Source organism: Rhinatrema bivittatum, chromosome 19 (assembly GCF_901001135.1).
Source record: "Rhinatrema bivittatum chromosome 19, aRhiBiv1.1, whole genome shotgun sequence".
Classification (NCBI taxonomy): domain Eukaryota; kingdom Metazoa; phylum Chordata; class Amphibia; order Gymnophiona; family Rhinatrematidae; genus Rhinatrema; species Rhinatrema bivittatum.
The window spans coordinates 42,286,813-42,304,286 of record NC_042633.1 but is presented as its reverse complement, the minus strand read 5'-3'; the positions used below and the strand labels follow the sequence as shown (position 1 = coordinate 42,304,286).

At 54.8% G+C, this 17,474-nt stretch overlaps 1 protein-coding gene across 2 annotated transcripts; it reads left to right on the top strand.

Annotated features, from left to right (window-relative positions):
• Positions 1 to 44: 44 nt before the first annotated feature.
• CNN1 (calponin 1) lies at positions 45 to 16,932 on the top strand. 2 transcript variants are annotated; one of them, XM_029584788.1, is made up of 7 exons: positions 45 to 251; positions 9,006 to 9,127; positions 9,735 to 9,801; positions 10,178 to 10,315; positions 14,048 to 14,158; positions 14,814 to 14,960; positions 15,909 to 16,932. In XM_029584788.1, the coding sequence occupies exons 1-7, from the start codon at positions 192 to 194 to the stop codon at positions 16,158 to 16,160; spliced, it is 897 nt and encodes a 298-aa protein (XP_029440648.1). In that variant the 5' UTR covers positions 45 to 191; the 3' UTR covers positions 16,161 to 16,932. The 2 variants fall into 2 exon arrangements, with proteins under 2 accessions (XP_029440648.1, XP_029440649.1); XM_029584789.1 differs by lacking the exon at positions 45 to 251 and adding an exon at positions 4,676 to 4,793.
• The last annotated feature ends 542 nt before the right edge of the window (positions 16,933 to 17,474 follow it).

The window sequence follows — 17,474 nt, the reverse complement described above, 5'->3', positions numbered from 1 at the left end:
TGGGCCCGCACTGGCCGGCGGGCTGGGCCAATGGCAGCCGGCTCCCCCCCTGCCCGTGCCCACTTTGGGTAAGAGTATGAAAAGTTGCACTAAAGCAGCCAGGAAGCCCCTGCCGAAGCATCGGGGGAAAGCGCCGGCGGAGGAGAGGGGGATTTAAAATATCCCAGGAGCAGGGAAAGCCCGGCCAAGCCATGTCCGCGCATTTTAACAGGGGGCCCGCCTACGGGCTGTCCGCAGAGGTGAAGAGCAAGGTAAGGAGGAGCAGCAGGGGAGGGAGGGGGAAACAGATTTCTTACCCACGGCGAGAGCTTCCTAGCACAGGGGAGAAAGCTCCCACCAGAGGGGGGGGTTCTGCAAGATTGGAAAAGAAAAGGATTTTATTTACGTTCTGCCTCTTCCAAGCTGATAACCTTCAGGTCCTGGGGGGTTATTCCTGTAAGAGAAAAGGTTCTTACAAGCAGGGGAGCTGTGAAGGGAATGACCCCCCCCCCCCAATACAGAAAGAGATGAACTGGGGCTAAAATGTTCCCAGATCAGAGCTCAGCATCCTGCCCCCCCCCCTCCTCCCCCCAATGGAAACGCTGCGGTCGCTGCTGCTACTCCACTCCCGGACGTACGCGGCGGCCGCTGCCTACGGACCTGTCCCTTACGCGTTTCGGCGACTCGCAAGCCGCGCCAATTCCCAAAGCAAAAAACATTTCCCCGCCAAGTTTGCAAACCGCAAAAAAAAACGTGCACCAGCTCAACGGCAGAGAGAGTCGCGTCCATGGCGCCGACAGGCGCCCTTCTCAAACCAGAAGCGCGGGGCGCGTGCGTGGTGCGCGCGCAGCTTTGGGGGGGGGAACAGGCTCGGGCGATCTCTTGAGGTCGGGAAGGCGGATTAGATGATCGATAGCCGAGGAAAGCTGCAGCTGTCCTCTTCTCGGCTCCCCGCCATTAAGAGAATCGGGCGGGGGTATCTCCGGTAGCCCCCCCCCCCCCAAAGCGGTGGCCGGGGGAGGGGGAGCTGCTGCACTGATCTGTAGAGATGTGCATTCGTTTTTCACGAATCAGACAAAATTCGTCACGGTTCGGGGGCACCGAAAAACGAACGGAATTTCGTAAAAATTCGTAGTTCGTGTTAGTGCGCACTAACACGAAAATCGGGACCCACGGGGGAAAAAAAACACAAAATTTCCCACGGGGGCCTGAAAACGAAGCCCCAACCAATAGAAGTTAACAACGCACATCGCTATGCTGCAGATGCCCAGCGGTTAACGACTGAATATGGGGGACAGCGGAAGAGGAAGGGGGGGGGAGGGGGGGTCCACTTGGGCTGAAAATTCCTGAATTTAGGGCTGCAAGTCCTTTGCCTACGTTCAGGTGTCCAGAGCCGAACGTCATTCTCCAGCCTCCCCTCTTTCCAGGTCATTTACAAAGGGGTTAGGGGCTCCTAGAATGGCCCCTTTGAAAACCTGGCTGGCATGGGGGAGGTCGCGCCTAAATTTCGGGACAGCTACAAGGGAAGAATGAAAGAAAGAAAGTAGGATTTTCAGCATTAGGTCCCAAATCTAGCAAAAATGATTTGCAAGTTCGTGCAAAGATTTAGGTTCTGAATGTAGAGGCCGAGCAGATTTGGAAAACTTGATTTCCCAGTGAAAACAGATTTCTAAATTTAGGGCCTCGGCTTCAGTCGGTTTTTTTGTAGGGGACTGAGTGAGGTGCCTAACTGCTAAATTTAGAAACTTAAACCCTCTGTAAGTTTGTTCCCTCCCATCCGCAGGCCGCCAGCCTCTGAATTAAAAGTCCCAGGCCCCAGGAGCCTGGCACTGTCTGCTAATTAACCCCCACCTGCCAGGGGAGTCTGGAGTCCACATGCCCACCTTGCATCGTGGCTCTTCCTCACTAGCAAAGGCTCTGGCCTGTGGCACCCCCCACCCCCCCCCCCCCTCTCAGCTGTCACCCAGCAACGTCCTCGGGGCATCCTGATGAAGGCTGTAATACCAGAGAGCAGGCGGGGGGGGGGGGCTCCATCACTCTCACCAGGGCAGAGTGGAGGGGCCAATTACTCTTTTTCTGCCGTCATCTACTACATTGCTGCCAGGAAAACTCCCACCACCACGGCCCGATTTAGGAAGATTCCCCACAGGCTGATATAATAAGACGGGCGTTTTCTTTACAGACATGTTAAACACAAAAACAAAAAGTATTCCCACTGCAGTAAACTAATAGCACGCAGACTACTGCAGCGTTAAACAAACAGTGCACCAACACAAAAACGGGCAGAGATATGGACAGCGTGGATAAAGCATTATGTGCAAAAAGAACCGTGATCTGCACACACAAAACTGAAAAGGCGCACTATTATGTGCAAAAAAAACCGTGATCTGCACGCACAAAAACTGAAAAGGCGCACTATTATGTGCAAAAAAAACCGTGATCTGCACGCACAAAACTGAAAAGGCGCACTATTATGTGCAAAAAAAACCGTGATCTGCACGCACAAAAACTGAAAAGGCGCACTATTATGTGCAAAAAGAACCGTGATCTGCACACACAAAACTGAAAAGGCGCACTATTATGTGCAAAAAGAACCGTGATCTGCACACACAAAACTGAAAAGGCGCACTATTATGTGCAAAAAAAACCGTGATCTGCACACACACAAAACTGAAAAGGCGCACTATTATGTGCAAAAACCGTGATCTGCACACACACAAAACTGAAAAGGCGCACTATTATGTGCAAAAACCGTGATCTGCACACAAAACTGAAAAGGCGCACTATTATGTGCAAAAAAAACCGTGATCTGCACGCACAAAAACTGAAAAGGCGCACTATTATGTGCAAAAAAAACCGTGATCTGCACGCACAAAAACTGAAAAGGCGCACTATTATGTGCAAAAAAAACCGTGATCTGCACGCACAAAAACTGAAAAGGCGCACTATTATGTGCAAAAACCATGATCTGCACACACACACAAAACTGAAAAGGCGCACTATTATGTGCAAAAACCGTGATCTGCACACACACAAAACTGAAAAGGCGCACTATTATGTGCAAAAAAAACCGTGATCTGCACGCACAAAAACTGAAAAGGCGCACTATTATGTGCAAAAACCGTGATCTGCACACACACACAAAACTGAAAAGGCGCACTATTATGTGCAAAAACCGTGATCTGCACACACACAAAACTGAAAAGGCGCACTATTATGTGCAAAAACCGTGAACTGCACACACAAAAACTGAAAAGGCGCACTATTATGTGCAAAAACCGTGAACTGCACACACAAAAACTGAAAAGGCGCACTATTATGTGCAAAAACCGTGAACTGCACGCACAAAAACTGAAAAGGCGCACTATTATGTGCAAAAACCGTGATCTGCACGCACAAAAACTGAAAAGGCGCACTATTATGTGCAAAAACCGTGATCTGCACACACACAAAACTGAAAAGGCGCACTATTATGTGCAAAAACCGTGATCTGCACACACAAAAACTGAAAAGGCGTACTATTATGTGCAAAAACCGTGAACTGCACACACAAAAACTGAAAAGGTGCACTATTATGTGCAAAAACCGTGAACTGCACACACAAAAACCGAAAAGGTGCACTATTATGTGCAAAAACCGTGATCTGCACACACACAAAACTGAAAAGGCGCACTATTATGTGCAAAAACCGTGATCTGCACACACAAAAACTGAAAAGGCGCACTAGACAGGAATAAACGTAAAACGTGCATCTCTTTGTGCAGTTCAAGCTGCCCAGTCCCCGGGCGTGACCCTGGGTCACTGCTCGCCAGCTGACGCTGTCAGCGAGCCACTGCTACTTTTTTTTTTTTAAGCAGGTGCTGAGCGGGTGACAAAAGTGATGTTTCTACGGGAGCCCTGAGCAGATGGGTCTGGGAAGAGGGGGGGAGGGGGGCGGGGAAAACAGGTCCAGGCTGGGCTCTGAACCCCCAGCTGGAAACCATCCAGGAGTGGAAGGGGAGCCCCTGGCTCCCAGGACTTGCCCTTCCTGCCTCCGGCCCCCTGAACGCCTGCACTAGCCTGGGTGCCCAAGTCCTGCCTCGGCTACTTGCATTCTCTCCATATAAGGCGGCTTTTCTAATATTTCATGCCTGAGAGGGCCGGGGGGCTGGCAACGCTATATAAGGTATCACGTGCAGAGGAGACTCCCGGGCGCAGGTGTGCGAAGAGCTCGCCTTCCTGCCCCGGCTTTTGGGGGGAGCAACAGGAAAACAGACAGTTCTGGGCTTTTGGGTCATCTTGGAGATCCATAGGCCCGGGGAAGGAAGAGGGGGGGGGGGGGGGGGGGGAACGCAGGACTGGGCTGAACCCGTCGTCCACCCACGACCACCGCGGTCCCTGCTGGCGTCACGCGCGTCTGTGATGTCACGGCTGTTGCCGTGGTGATGTCACCGGGGCTTAGCTCAGTATAGCCGGGGGGGGGGGGGGGGGGGGCAGGGTGAAGGCCTCCTGCCTCCCTCGGGCTGAAGCTTGCACACTGAGGATGCTCCTTAGGCTGCCCGCTACCCAATGCTCCAGCTCGGGCACTCAGCCCTGGGTCTGCTCTGGGAAGCAGCAGGGCCTAATATTTCTCCCTAGTTTGGCGAATTCCTTCGCTCCAGCCCGCCCCGTGGAAGCTGGCAGACCTCCCCTTTTTTTTTTCTCTTGGCAAGGGAAAAAGCAGGGAAGGCTGAGAGAACGCAAACGAGAGCCCAGAGTTACCCCAAACACTGCAGGGAAGAAGGCGGGCAGCAGGGGCAGCTTTCAGAGGAAGGTGGTAGCCGGGACACGTCGAGGTATGCACGGTCGCAGCTTGCAGAGGAAGAGCTCTAGCACACAATGAAGAGTCTGTTTCTCTTACAGATGTCATACGAGGGGGGATTATTACTCAGGGAAAAGAGGGAATAATGATTCTGACTGCAGGCATCTTAGAGGAGCGAACAGACACAACTGTGCAAACTTCCCTACACACACAGCTCTGCCAATGCACCTCACTCCTGCCCTGCAGCACCCCCTGCTGTTCCAGTACTGAGACCCTCACACACACACACAGCTCTGCCAATGCCCCTCACTCCTGCCCTGCAGCACCCCCTGCTATTCCAGTACTGAGACCCTCACACACAGCTCTGCCAATGCACCTCACTCCTGCCCTGCAGCACCTCCCGCTATTCCAGTACTGAGACCCTCACACACAGCTCTGCCAATGCACCTCACTCCTGCCCTGCAGCACCCCCTGCTATTCCAGTACTGAGACCCTCACACACAGCTCTGACAATGCACCTCACTCCTGCCCTGCAGCACCTCCTGCTGTTCCAGTACTGAGACCCTCACACACAGCTCTGACAATGCACCTCACTCCTGCCCTGCAGCACCTCCTGCTATTCCAGTACTGAGACCCTCACACACAGCTCTGACAATGCACCTCACTCCTGCCCTGCAGCACCTCCTGTTATTCCAGTACTGAGACCCTCACACACAGCTCTGCCAATGCACCTCACTCCTGCCCTGCAGCACCCCCTGCTATTCCAGTACTGAGACCCTCACACACACACAGCTCTGCCAATGCACCTCACTCCTGCCCTGCAGCACCTCCTGCTATTCCAGTACTGAGACCCTCACACACAGCTCTGCCAATGCACCTCACTCCTGCCCTGCAGCACCTCCTGCTATTCCAGTACTGAGACCCTCACACACAGCTCTACCAATGCACCTCACTCCTGCCCTGCAGCACCCCCTGCTATTCCAGTACTGAGACCCTCACACACAGCTCTGCCAATGCACCTCACTCCTGCCCTGCAGCACCTCCTGCTATTCCAGTACTGAGACCCTCACACACAGCTCTGCCAATGCACCTCACTCCTGCCCTGCAGCACCTCCTGCTATTCCAGTACTGAGACCCTCACACACAGCTCTACCAATGCACCTCACTCCTGCCCTGCAGCACCCCCTGCTATTCCAGTACTGAGACCCTCACACACAGCTCTGCCAATGCACCTCACTCCTGCCCTGCAGCACCCCCTGCTATTCCAGTACTGAGACCCTCACACACAGCTCTGCCAATGCCCCTCACTCCTGCCCTGCAGCACCTCCTGCTATTCCAGTACTGAGACCCTCACACACAGCTCTGCCAATGCACCTCACTCCTGCCCTGCAGCACCCCCTGCTATTCCAGTACTGAGACCCTCACACACAGCTCTGACAATGCACCTCACTCCTGCCCTGCAGCACCTCCTGCTGTTCCAGTACTGAGACCCTCACACACAGCTCTGCCAATGCACCTCACTCCTGCCCTGCAGCACCCCCTGCTATTCCAGTACTGAGACCCTCACACACAGCTCTGCCAATGCACCTCACATCTGCCCTGCAGCACACCCTGCTATTCCAGTACTGAGACCCTCACACACAGCTCTGCCAATGCACCTCCCTCCTGCCATGCAGCACCCCCTGCTATTCCAGTACTGAGACCCTCACACACACACACAGCTCTGCTAATGCACCTCACTCCTGCCCTGCAGCACCTCCTGTTATTCCAGTACTGAGACCCTCACACACAGCTCTGCCAATGCACCTCACTCCTGCCCTGCAGCACCCCCTGCTATTCCAGTACTGAGACCCTCACACACACACAGCTCTGCTAATGCACCTCCCTCCTGCCCTGCAGCACCTCCTGCTATTCCAGTACTGAGACCCTCACACACAGCTCTGCCAATGCACCTCACTCCTGCCCTGCAGCACCCCCTGCTACTCCAGTACTGAGACCCTCACACACAGCTCTACCAATGCACCTCACTCCTGCCCTGCAGCACCTCCTGCTATTCCAGTACTGAGACCCTCACACACAGCTCTGCCAATGCACCTCACTCCTGCCCTGCAGCACCCCCTGCTATTCCAGTACTGAGACCCTCACACACACACAGCTCTGCTAATGCACCTCCCTCCTGCCCTGCAGCACCTCCTGCTATTCCAGTACTGAGACCCTCACACACAGCTCTGCCAATGCACCTCACTCCTGCCCTGCAGCACCCCCTGCTACTCCAGTACTGAGACCCTCACACACAGCTCTACCAATGCACCTCACTCCTGCCCTGCAGCACCTCCTGCTATTCCAGTACTGAGACCCTCACACACAGCTCTGCCAATGCACCTCACTCCTGCCCTGCAGCACCTCCTGCTATTCCAGTACTGAGACCCTCACACACAGCTCTGCCAATGCACCTCACTCCTGCCCTGCAGCACCCCCTGCTATTCCAGTACTGAGACCCTCACACACAGCTCTGCCAATGCACCTCACTCCTGCCCTGCAGCACCTCCTGCTATTCCAGTACTGAGACCCTCACACACAGCTCTGCCAATGCACCTCACTCCTGCCCTGCAGCACCTCCTGCTATTCCAGTACTGAGACCCTCACACACAGCTCTGCCAATGCACCTCACTCCTGCCCTGCAGCACCTCCTGCTATTCTAGTACTGAGACCCTCACACACAACTCTGCCAATGCACCTCACTCCTGCCCTGCAGCACCTCCTGCTATTCCAGTACGGGGACCCTCACACACAGCTCTGCCAATGCACCTCACTCCTGCCCTGCAGGACCCCCTGCTATTCCAGTACTGAGACCCTCACAGACACACACAGCTCTGCCAATGCACCTCACTCCTGCCCTGCAGCACCTCCTGCTATTCTAGTACTGAGACCCTCACACACAGCTCTGCGAATGCACCTCACTCCTGCCCTGCAGCACCCCCTGCTATTCCAGTACTGAGACCCCTCACACACATCTCTGCCAATGCACCTCACTCCTGCCCTGCAGCACCCCCTGCTATTCCAGTACTGAGACCCCTCACACACAGCTCTGCGAATGCACCTCACTCCTGCCCTGCAGCACCTCCTGCTATTCCAGTACTGAGACCCTCACACACAGCTCTGCCAATGCACCTCACTCCTGCCCTGCAGCACCTCCTGCTATTCCAGTACTGAGATCTCACACACAGCTCTGCCAATGCACCTCACTCCTGCCCTGCAGCACCTCCTGCTATTCTAGTACTGAGACCCTCACACACAGCTCTACCAATGCACCTCACTCCTGCCCTGCAGCACCTCCTGCTATTCCAGTACTGAGACCCTCACACACAACTCTACCAATGCACCTCACTCCTGCCCTGCAGCACCTCCTGCTATTCCAGTACTGAGACCCTCACACACAGCTCTGCCAATGCACCTCACTCCTGCCCTGCAGCACCTCCTGCTATTCTAGTACTGAGACCCTCACACACAGCTCTACCAATGCACCTCACTCCTGCCCTGCAGCACCTCCTGCTATTCTAGTACTGAGACCCTCACACACAGCTCTGCCAATGCACCTCACTCCTGCCCTGCAGCACCTCCTGCTATTCTAGTACTGAGACCCTGACACACAGCTCTGCCAATGCACCTCACTCCTGCCCTGCAGCACCCCCTGCTATTCCAGTACTGAGACCCTCACACACAGCTCTGCCAATGCACCTCACTCCTGCCCTGCAGCACCTCCTGCTATTCTAGTACTGAGACCCTCACACACAGCTCTGCCAATGCACCTCACTCCTGCCCTGCAGCACCTCCTGCTATTCTAGTACTGAGACTCTCACACACAACTCTGCCAATGCACCTCACTCCTGCCCTGCAGCACCTCCTGCTATTCCAGTACTGGGACCCTCACACACAGCTCTGCCAATGCACCTCACTCCTGCCCTGCAGGACCCCCTGCTATTCCAGTACTGAGACTCTCACAGACACACACAGCTCTGCCAATGCACCTCACTCGTACACAGCAGTACTCTTTATTACAGAACGGAGATCACACCCACAAACCTGTAGTAGTGCTCAGAGAAGAGGTATAAGGCAGAGACATTCCTCCATGGTATAAGGGTCCCCACCTCCCATGCGCTTCCTTACTCCCTGCCATTAGCAGAAGGCTCTGCCTCTTCCTCTTCTCCCCAGGCAGATAACCTGCCACTTCTGCTCTCTTTTGCAGCTGGCTCAGAAGTACGACCCTCACAAAGAACAGGAGCTGAGGCAGTGGATAGAGGACGTGACAGGAAGGCACATCGGGGCCAGCTTCATGGAGAGCCTGAAGGATGGAGTCATTCTCTGCGAGTAAGCACATCCCAGCAAGAGACGGGGGCCACAGAACCCCCCTCCCGTGCTGGGAAAGCCTGGCCAGGCATCGCCGGCACCAGGACTGCCAGAAAAAAAACTCTTCTCACGAGCTTGCAAGGGACAGCAACACGGTCACCTGCGCAGGCCGAGCTGTGGCCAGGTCACCTTTTACAGGGCCCGGCCTTGTAGCAATGCGAAAGGCTTAACTGCATTCAGAGATGGAAAAAAAAATATAATAAAATCAGCGAAACTATAACGCGGAGGCGGAATCCGGGCTAAATTACGTTGAGAGGCCAAAAGCCTTCAGTAAAGTGCAAACGCCGCACCTTACTGGATGGATGGCGCCGAGGTGTCTCTGGGTTTCTGCACAGGCTTAGAAGCAAATGCTGCGATCCCTTCCATGCCCGGGCCAACGTTACCTTGGGGGAAACGCACTGGGGGTTGGTGAACACCGAGCTGCCCGCCTGAACCACCTTCCACCCCCCCCAGAAGAGCAGCAGCGGCACGGGAGAGAGTCTGACGGAGGCCAGCTCGCGGGGCGAAACACCAGCTCAACTTCACGCAATCCCCAATAACCTTTCCACCTCTCTCTCTCTCTTCTCAGGCTAATCAACAAGCTGCAGCCGGGGTCGATAAGGAAGGTGAACGATTCCACGCAGAACTGGCACCAGGTACCAGGAAGCCCGCCGACGTCTCTCGTTTAAAAGTCCGCGCGGAGGTCTCTGGGGGCAGGCTCCCGCCGCCCTGCCGCTGCGGCTGGGTGACCGGGTCACGCCGTCTCACAAGCCCCCCCCCCCCCCCCCCCCCCCCCCAGGCGGATCCTCCGGCGGAAGGCACCGTTGCCCGCGCTCTCCCCCCCCCCCCCCCCCCCCACGCACCACCGTCAACAACGACCGGCGCTCAGATTCAGGGGTGCACGCGCGCGCCAAGCCTTCTGGCAGGCGTCCTTTAAAACAAAAACAGGACGGAAAGCGATTTTCCGGCTTACGGACTTTCTCCCGTTTTATTCTTTTTTTTTTTCTCTCCCCTCCCCCCCCCCCCCCCCAGCTGGAAAACATCGGGAACTTTATTAAAGCCATCACAAACTACGGCGTGAAGCCTCACGACATCTTCGAGGCCAACGACCTGTTCGAGAACTGTAACCACACCCAGGTGCAATCCACACTGCTAGCGCTGGCCAGCGTGGTAAGCGCCGCCCAGCTCCATACTTCCAAGCCAAAAGCACGGGTGCCAGGGGGAACGGACCAGGGCAGGGAGCTCGCAGGGAAGAGAAGGGGGGTGAAAAAAAAAAAATATATAGTCTCTCTTTTCCTTGAATCCTGCTAGGCCTGTCCAGGCCCATGGATTTACACTGCCTACTAGTAGCAGATGGAGACCCCTTTTTCAATGACATCACCACAAGTATATAGGATGGTGCAGCGTAGGCAAAAGCCAGTATCCTTGTGTCAAAGCAAGGAAAGCAAAAAAATACTGCCCCCCTTCTAGGACTATTAACTTCAAAATCCTCAAAAAAAAAAAAAAATCCACCAAGATAAATCCCCCTCTAACCCTCCAAATTGCAACTGGGGATCCCCAGGGGAAGAAACAGAAAGAAGGTAAGGACAGTTCTCAGGTTCACCCCCATAGGGAGCAAGTAAACCTACAACCAAGAATAACAGAGCCACCACAGACTTCTCAGGAGGTTTCTCAACTGGTCTGGCAGGATTCAAGGAAAGGAACTGAACAGGCAAACCCATTTTCTTCCAACAGTTTAAGAATACGTTGGCTCTGACGTTCTTGCAAACAAACCACTAGGTTCATATTAGGGATGCTCCACCAGCCTACTGCAACTCCTGAAAGCTAACCAGCCGAGCACCCACTTTCTGGGAGCCAATGCACTTCTGCTGTACATCGTCAACTTCTGCAATGTGCGTCAGAGAGTTGTAGGAGATTCTGCTCTGTTCCACCCAATGAAACAGCAGACGCCCTCTGGGACACCATCAGCATCCAAGTGCGCCCCCCCGTTCACCTAAGCTACCACTGTGGCGTTGCCCGAGAGCACCTACTGCCCCTCAAAAGGAGAAATACAAGAGCCAATCCAAAGACACCAGAATCAGTTTATTTATGGCACATGAGGCCTCCTCTGCAGACCATAGCTTGTGGGCTACAGCTCGTGACAATACACAACACAACTCACTAGGCTTGCATCCAACACGACTACCATCCAATTAGCTGGTTCCCCACAGTATTTCCCTTACAGAGTGTGCAGGGGCAAGACAAACCTTATAACCCTCAGACTGCCAAGAGGAAACCGAAGCAGTCACACTAGAGTCCTGGATAAAGCAGCCAACTCCAAGGCAGCCACCATGGACTTCCCAAAAGCTCCTGAAGCTTTTGGGAAGGAAAACCTGAACCTGGCTATTCTTTCCCGAGTCAAGAATCTCAGCCAACCCTGGCATCAAGGCATGCCCTCTAGGTACTCTAGAAACTGAGAAAACAGGCATCCCTTCACAAAATTCACCTCCCTGTCCAAGTCTTTGAACCATGCTGGTGAAAGCCATCTGGCTGTCTTGAAACAACTTGCCCTTACCAGGTACGGAAGAATCACGATAGCTTCTCTACCCAGGAAGCAGCAAGCACTACCTTCACCCTTGTCACGGAGGTGAGCCTGAAAGGAAGGGCTCTGAACTTGACATTCTTCTAAGACAAAAAAACCAAAGCAACCTCTGGTGACGTGCCTTGAAGGAAATGTAGACGCAAGCTTCCAAGAAGCCTAGAGGAGAAATATTCCTTCTCTTACCACCACCACGACAGTGAAGAAAAATAAATTTTTTTAAAACCCTTAGCTATCAAAGATGGGCAGGAACAGCCACCTTTCCTCTGGACCACAAAATAACATGCACTATCGGTCCGAGGCCCTGAACCTCGAGTACAACTGGAACCGCAGCTTTCAGGGCCTACAGCCCTTCTGCTGTAGGTTTTACCATTACTCCCTTTAGAGGCTCACACGGAGGGGAAACTCATCAAGGCTTTGGTGATTGGATAAAATGCCAGGGACTGAACCATGCCCGAGACTCGCCAGTAAAGTGTGATGCAAGTCCACTCTCCTGGTACTACTGACGATACGAAATCCAAATGGGATCAAACAATGGGATCCAGTAAGAAGGCAGCCCTGAACCCAAGACAGACTTCTCGGGAAGCAATTCCTTCCGGCATCGAGCATCTGAGCTGCATACAACCCACAAACTGAGAAGCAGAGGGTCAAGGCTGCAGCGGCGGTGGTCCACCAGAAGAGGAAAACTCAGTCCTCCTTCCCTGCAAACCTCAAGGGCTGAGGCTCCTTCCACAAAAGGAAGGTTCTTAAAAGGTGCCACCGAAATAGGGAAGAGGCCCAGGATAGAGGGAAGGCTCCGCTACCCCTGAAAACCCGAAACGAGGTCTTCTTTCAGAGAAGATATCGCAATGACAAGAGGACAACCAGCTTCCTGCTGAACTATCTACCTCCACAATCACCCGCGCCCAACTGAGATGGGGAGAGGAAGGGGCACCAAACTCAAGACTGGGCCCTCCAAGCATTGCAGAGACCACAGAAAGCTTAGGAGGCTTGGATGCCGAAGCCTGGCACGGAGGACAGCCAAGGTGCCCCCCCCCCCCCCCCACCCCCGAGTCCCCTCCCCCCAACAGCCCATGTCATTATTTTATATATTTAATCGTTTTTCAGCAAATTTTGGCCTGTGAGGAAGAGAGAGACCCGCAGGGATCCCCCCCCTCCCCATTCAGGAGCCCATGTAGGCGCCTGGCTTGGAAAACTCGAAGCCTGGGTCCCACCGTCATCCGTACGGCGCCTGCAGCTTCACGAAGAAAACATCAGCAGGCCCAGGAGCGAGAGGTGGACACGAAGACGAGGAGAACAGGGCCACGCACTCCCTCTGATGTTTTCTGAGGGGGGGGTCCCCCTCCCAGCTTTACATCCAGCCCTGCTAGGCAGTGGACCCACCAAAACTCAGTGTGTGTCCCCCGTTCCCCCCCCCCCCATGGTCAGAGCCCAGCAAGCAGCCAGGCTACCAGCTAAGGGAGTCCTCACCCCGCCCTTTCATTTTATAAACAAGCAGCTTCACTACTGCACCTGTAAGGACAGAAAACATTGCTGGCAAGAGACAGGGGGAGGGAGCAGAGCTAAGGGGGGGGGGGGGGAAGGCTACGAAAAAAGGAGTAGACAGAATCCCGAACCCCCTCCTCCAAAAAGAGGGCACCAGAGCCCTGCCGAAGCCCTCGGGCTCAACCAGGCCCCCAAAGGGATCTGGGAGGCACTTACTGGTGTCCCGTCCCCCCCCCCCTCAAGGCAGGAGATGGGACTCGATACGGGAAAAGAAAAACCAACCCCCAGGAGAGAATCGGAGATCCCTGCACTAGCCCCCCCCCCCCCTAGCAGGGACCCTGGGAGACAGGTAAGAGACACAACCAGGGTCCCTGGCTTCAGGAAACCTCCGTTAGGGAAGCAAGAGGCCGAAGGTCTTACCGTACCAGCCCAGAGCTGCTACCCATCTACTGCAGACACAGGCGCTGGCTTCTGCCTACACCTCACCCCCCCACCGTCCCCTCTATACCAGCGGCGACAGCACCCAACAAGTCCCAGTCCCCCGTCACCGTCTGCTGCTGGTGTGGTGCCGGCCCACACATCTGCACCGGTCTAGCAGGATAATAAAGTGGTATAAACCGCAGAAAAGGCAAGAATGGAATCAGGACGGGAAGCGGGGTGAGAACGCAAGTCGTATTAGGACCCCCACCCCCCCCCTGGTCAGAGGCAGACAGGACCCCGAATCCATCCAAGGCTGAAAAAGAAGCCAAGGCGAAAACGTTCAAAAAGAGAGAGAGAGTCCCGGCCGTGTCACGACTGCTTGTAACCCCACCCTGTCTCTCCGTTCATCCCCCCCTTAGGCCAAGTCAAGGGGTTCCAAGGTGGACATCGGCGTGAAATACGCAGATAAGCAGGAGCGCCGCTTCCACCCGCAGAAGCTGAACGAAGGCCGGAACATCATCGGCTTGCAGGTCTGTGCCGCTTAACCCCCTCCCCAAGCTCTTGCTTCGGCTGCCTCATCCTCCCCCTGAGCTTTTCCCCCTCTGTTCCTGCTGTGCTCATGATGAACAGCACGGCTTCGCTCTCGGTAGAGAAGCCTTGGGCAGGTTTCACCGCACAACCTTTGCCATCGGGACGCCGCGCGTGTTCTTCCTCCTCCTTCAGAAGGCTGCGCGTGCGGCCGGAGCCGGCTCCGACGCCTTTGGGTAACCCGGGGCCCTCTGGCGGCACTGGTAATGAACTGCATTACATGTCCCAGCCATTCCCGTTAACCAGAGAGAGTGGGGCGTGTGTGCATGGAAGGAGGAACAGTGCCCATGCCGCACCTCTCTTCCAGGGCTGCGGCAGGGAAGGCCGCGTTGCTGCTGCTGCTGCTGCCTGGACTGCACAGTTCTCAGGGGGGGGGGGGGAACGTGTGCTTGGTGAGCTTGCACTGGGGGTGGGGGGGAGGGATGGTGCGTGACAGTGAAGCTTCACATGCCCTGATCTGCTTGTACCGTGCATGCTCCGAGTTTCTTTCCAAAGTGCCGGACTGAGCACTTTTACCACCGCTTCTCGGGACAAATATCAAGCGAAAAAAAAAACAAAACACAGCTTATATAGACATTTGCTTTGTGATCTTTTCAGATGGGCACCAACAAGTTTGCCAGTCAGAAAGGAATGACTTCATACGGCACTCGCAGGCACCTGTACGACCCCAAGCTGGGCACCGAGCAGCCTCTCGATCAGTCCACCATCAGCCTGCAGATGGGCACCAACAAAGGGGCCTCCCAGGTGAGAGGTGGTCTTCGGCCAGGGAACCGGTCCCTCTGATTACCCACCAGCTGGCCGCCACCCCCCCGCCTTCCCCAAAGCAGTTTATTCGTAAGCCTGACATTTCTAGCGCAAAAAAAAAGCAAGGCCGCAGGTCCCAGCTCGTAACGGGACGATGCTTTACAGGGTCCCCGCAATTGCCTGGCGTTTCCTTTTTGTATTCCCTGGTGGCCTTTCCTGCGAGCCCAAATGGCCATAGCACAAAAAAAGTCAACCCAGTGCAAGCCCGAAGGAGGCCTTGATGCATGCAGCAGAACACTCTCACCGCAAGGTCACAGCCCCTGCTAGACCCCCCCCCCCCCCCCCCCCCCCCCAGAGATGTCCTGCCCCTCAGGCCACGTGTGCCGTGGTTGGGCTGCTTTCTTCACTCTTAACCACCAGGCCAGGCCAAGAAATTGCCATGCTGGCTCAGACCAAGGGTCCATCAAGCCCATTATCCTGTTTCCAACAGAGGCCAAACCAGGCCACAAGAACCTGGCAATTACCCAAACACTAAGAAGATCCCGTGCTACTGATGCAATTAATAGCAGTGGTTATTCCCTAAGTAAACTTGATTAATAGCAGTTAATGGACTTCTCCTCCAAGAACTTATCCAAACCTTTTTTGAACCCAGCTACACTAACTGCTCTAACCACATCCTCTGGCAACAAATTCCAGAGCTTTATTGTGTGTTGAGTGAAAAAGAACTTTCTCCGATTAGTCTTAAATGTGCCCCATGCTAACTTCATGGAGTGCCCCCTAGTCTTTCTATTATCCGAAAGAGTAAATAACAGATTCACATCTAAGTCATTCAAGATCTCCCACTTTTCTTAAGAAAACCCGTAGCACGGTACTTGGGGGTTCTACAGGCCAAAAAAACAGAAGTGCACGGATGACCAGGGGCCTTTTCCTTTTCCCCCCCCTCTGCAGTCAGGGATGACCGCGCCGGGCACCAAGAGGCAGATCTTCGAGCAGAAGCTGGGCATGGAGCACTGCGACACCCTGAACATTTCCCTGCAGATGGGCAGCAACAAGGGGGCCTCCCAGCAGGGCATGACCGTGTACGGGCTGCCCCGCCAGGTCTACGACTCCAAGTACTGCCTGGTGCCCAACTACCCCATCATCGGGGACGAGGACGGCCACTACGACCACAGCCCGCACAACTACTACAACTCCGAGTAACCCGGGCCCCCCCCCCCGCCCCCTGCTTCCCCCCCCCACCCACCCCCAGCCCTGCATCCCGTACTCAGATCCGCTCCAAAAAAAAAAAAAAAAAAAGCTTCCCATCTCTGCACAGACACCCGAGCTGCCACCTTACGCAAGGTCAGCCTGAAACGCGGCTTTTTAAACGTCGCGCAGGAGGCGCGCCGGGTCACGTCCGGTTTTATTTCATTTTTAAAGAGATAAAACTGACAATAAAGAAAAAAAAAAAAGTTATTGGTATAGAAGGAAGCAGGACTACCAAGCCAGCGGAAGGGGGGGGGGGGGGGAACAATTCTTGTGGTAGGGCCACCTTCGCACGGGAGGTGCCGTACTCGAGGAGGCACAGAGTCGCTGGAGAAATATATATTTCACTCATGGGGGGGGGGGGGGCGGCCTCCGTCTCACCTTACTAACGCTCTGGCACGGCCAGCGGCGGGGGCTGCTTAAAGCAGTCCGGGGGCTGAAGTTAAGGGATAGGGGCGAGACACGTTTTTTCTGAAAATGCAGGGCAGAAACGGGTCCTAGAGCTTAGCTTACTGCCCCCCCCCCCCCAGGGACGCACGGGGCACCCTCTGTCCTGATAAAGGTCAGGCCCGGGACCAGACTGACGTGCACGCAGCGCTTGCCGGGGGGGGGGGGGGGGGGGGGGAGCGAATCACTCACCGCGCTCTCTGCCACGTCTGCACAGCACGGCTCTTACTACTGAGAAATCCACTGCAGCGCCTGAAGTGTTCTTGGTAAAAAAAAAAAACAAAAAAACTTTTCTTTGTGTGGGGGGGAGGGGGGGAGGAGGGAGAGTGGGGGGCAAAATAATATATTTTTAGGGGGATTTATTTTTTGTAAGGTAGGCAATTTCCGCACGCTGGCAACACCGAAAGCAGGCCACGTCCCCATTAAGTGTTATTTTACAACAGCGTTTGCTTTCCAGAGCACATTTCCACAGTGAGAATAAAAAAAAAAAAAGAAAAATATTCTAAGTTCTCTCTCCTTGTACACTCCTCGCCTTTTAAGAATGGTTTTTTCCTTCAAGCGGCCGGGCACCCTTTGCAGCACAGCCACCACTCACAGCCCCAGCTCTCGCTGTCACCCAAGCCCGACTCCTACCAGAGTTCCAATCCCCGCCTACGCCCTGGGCCCCGCAGACTGCCCCCTATGGCCTGTGTGCGGACCTCTCCGGCCGGCCGCCTCTGCGCCCGAGAGGTGGGGGACGAAGCATTGCAAGGGCGATCGTCCCCCGCCGCCACGAAGACGCGTGGGGCTTGTTTGCAAGATCCTGAAAGGAAAAACCAAACA

Coding starts and splice junctions, on each gene's coding strand:
- CNN1 (XM_029584788.1), top strand. CDS start 192: ATGTCCGCGCATTTTAACAGGGGGCCCGCCTACGGGCTGTCCGCAGAG. Junction 9,802..10,177: donor CCACGCAGAACTGGCACCAG/GTACCAGGAAGC, acceptor CCCCCCCCCCAG/CTGGAAAACATCGGGAACTT. Junction 10,316..14,047: donor TGCTAGCGCTGGCCAGCGTG/GTAAGCGCCGCC, acceptor TCCCCCCCTTAG/GCCAAGTCAAGGGGTTCCAA.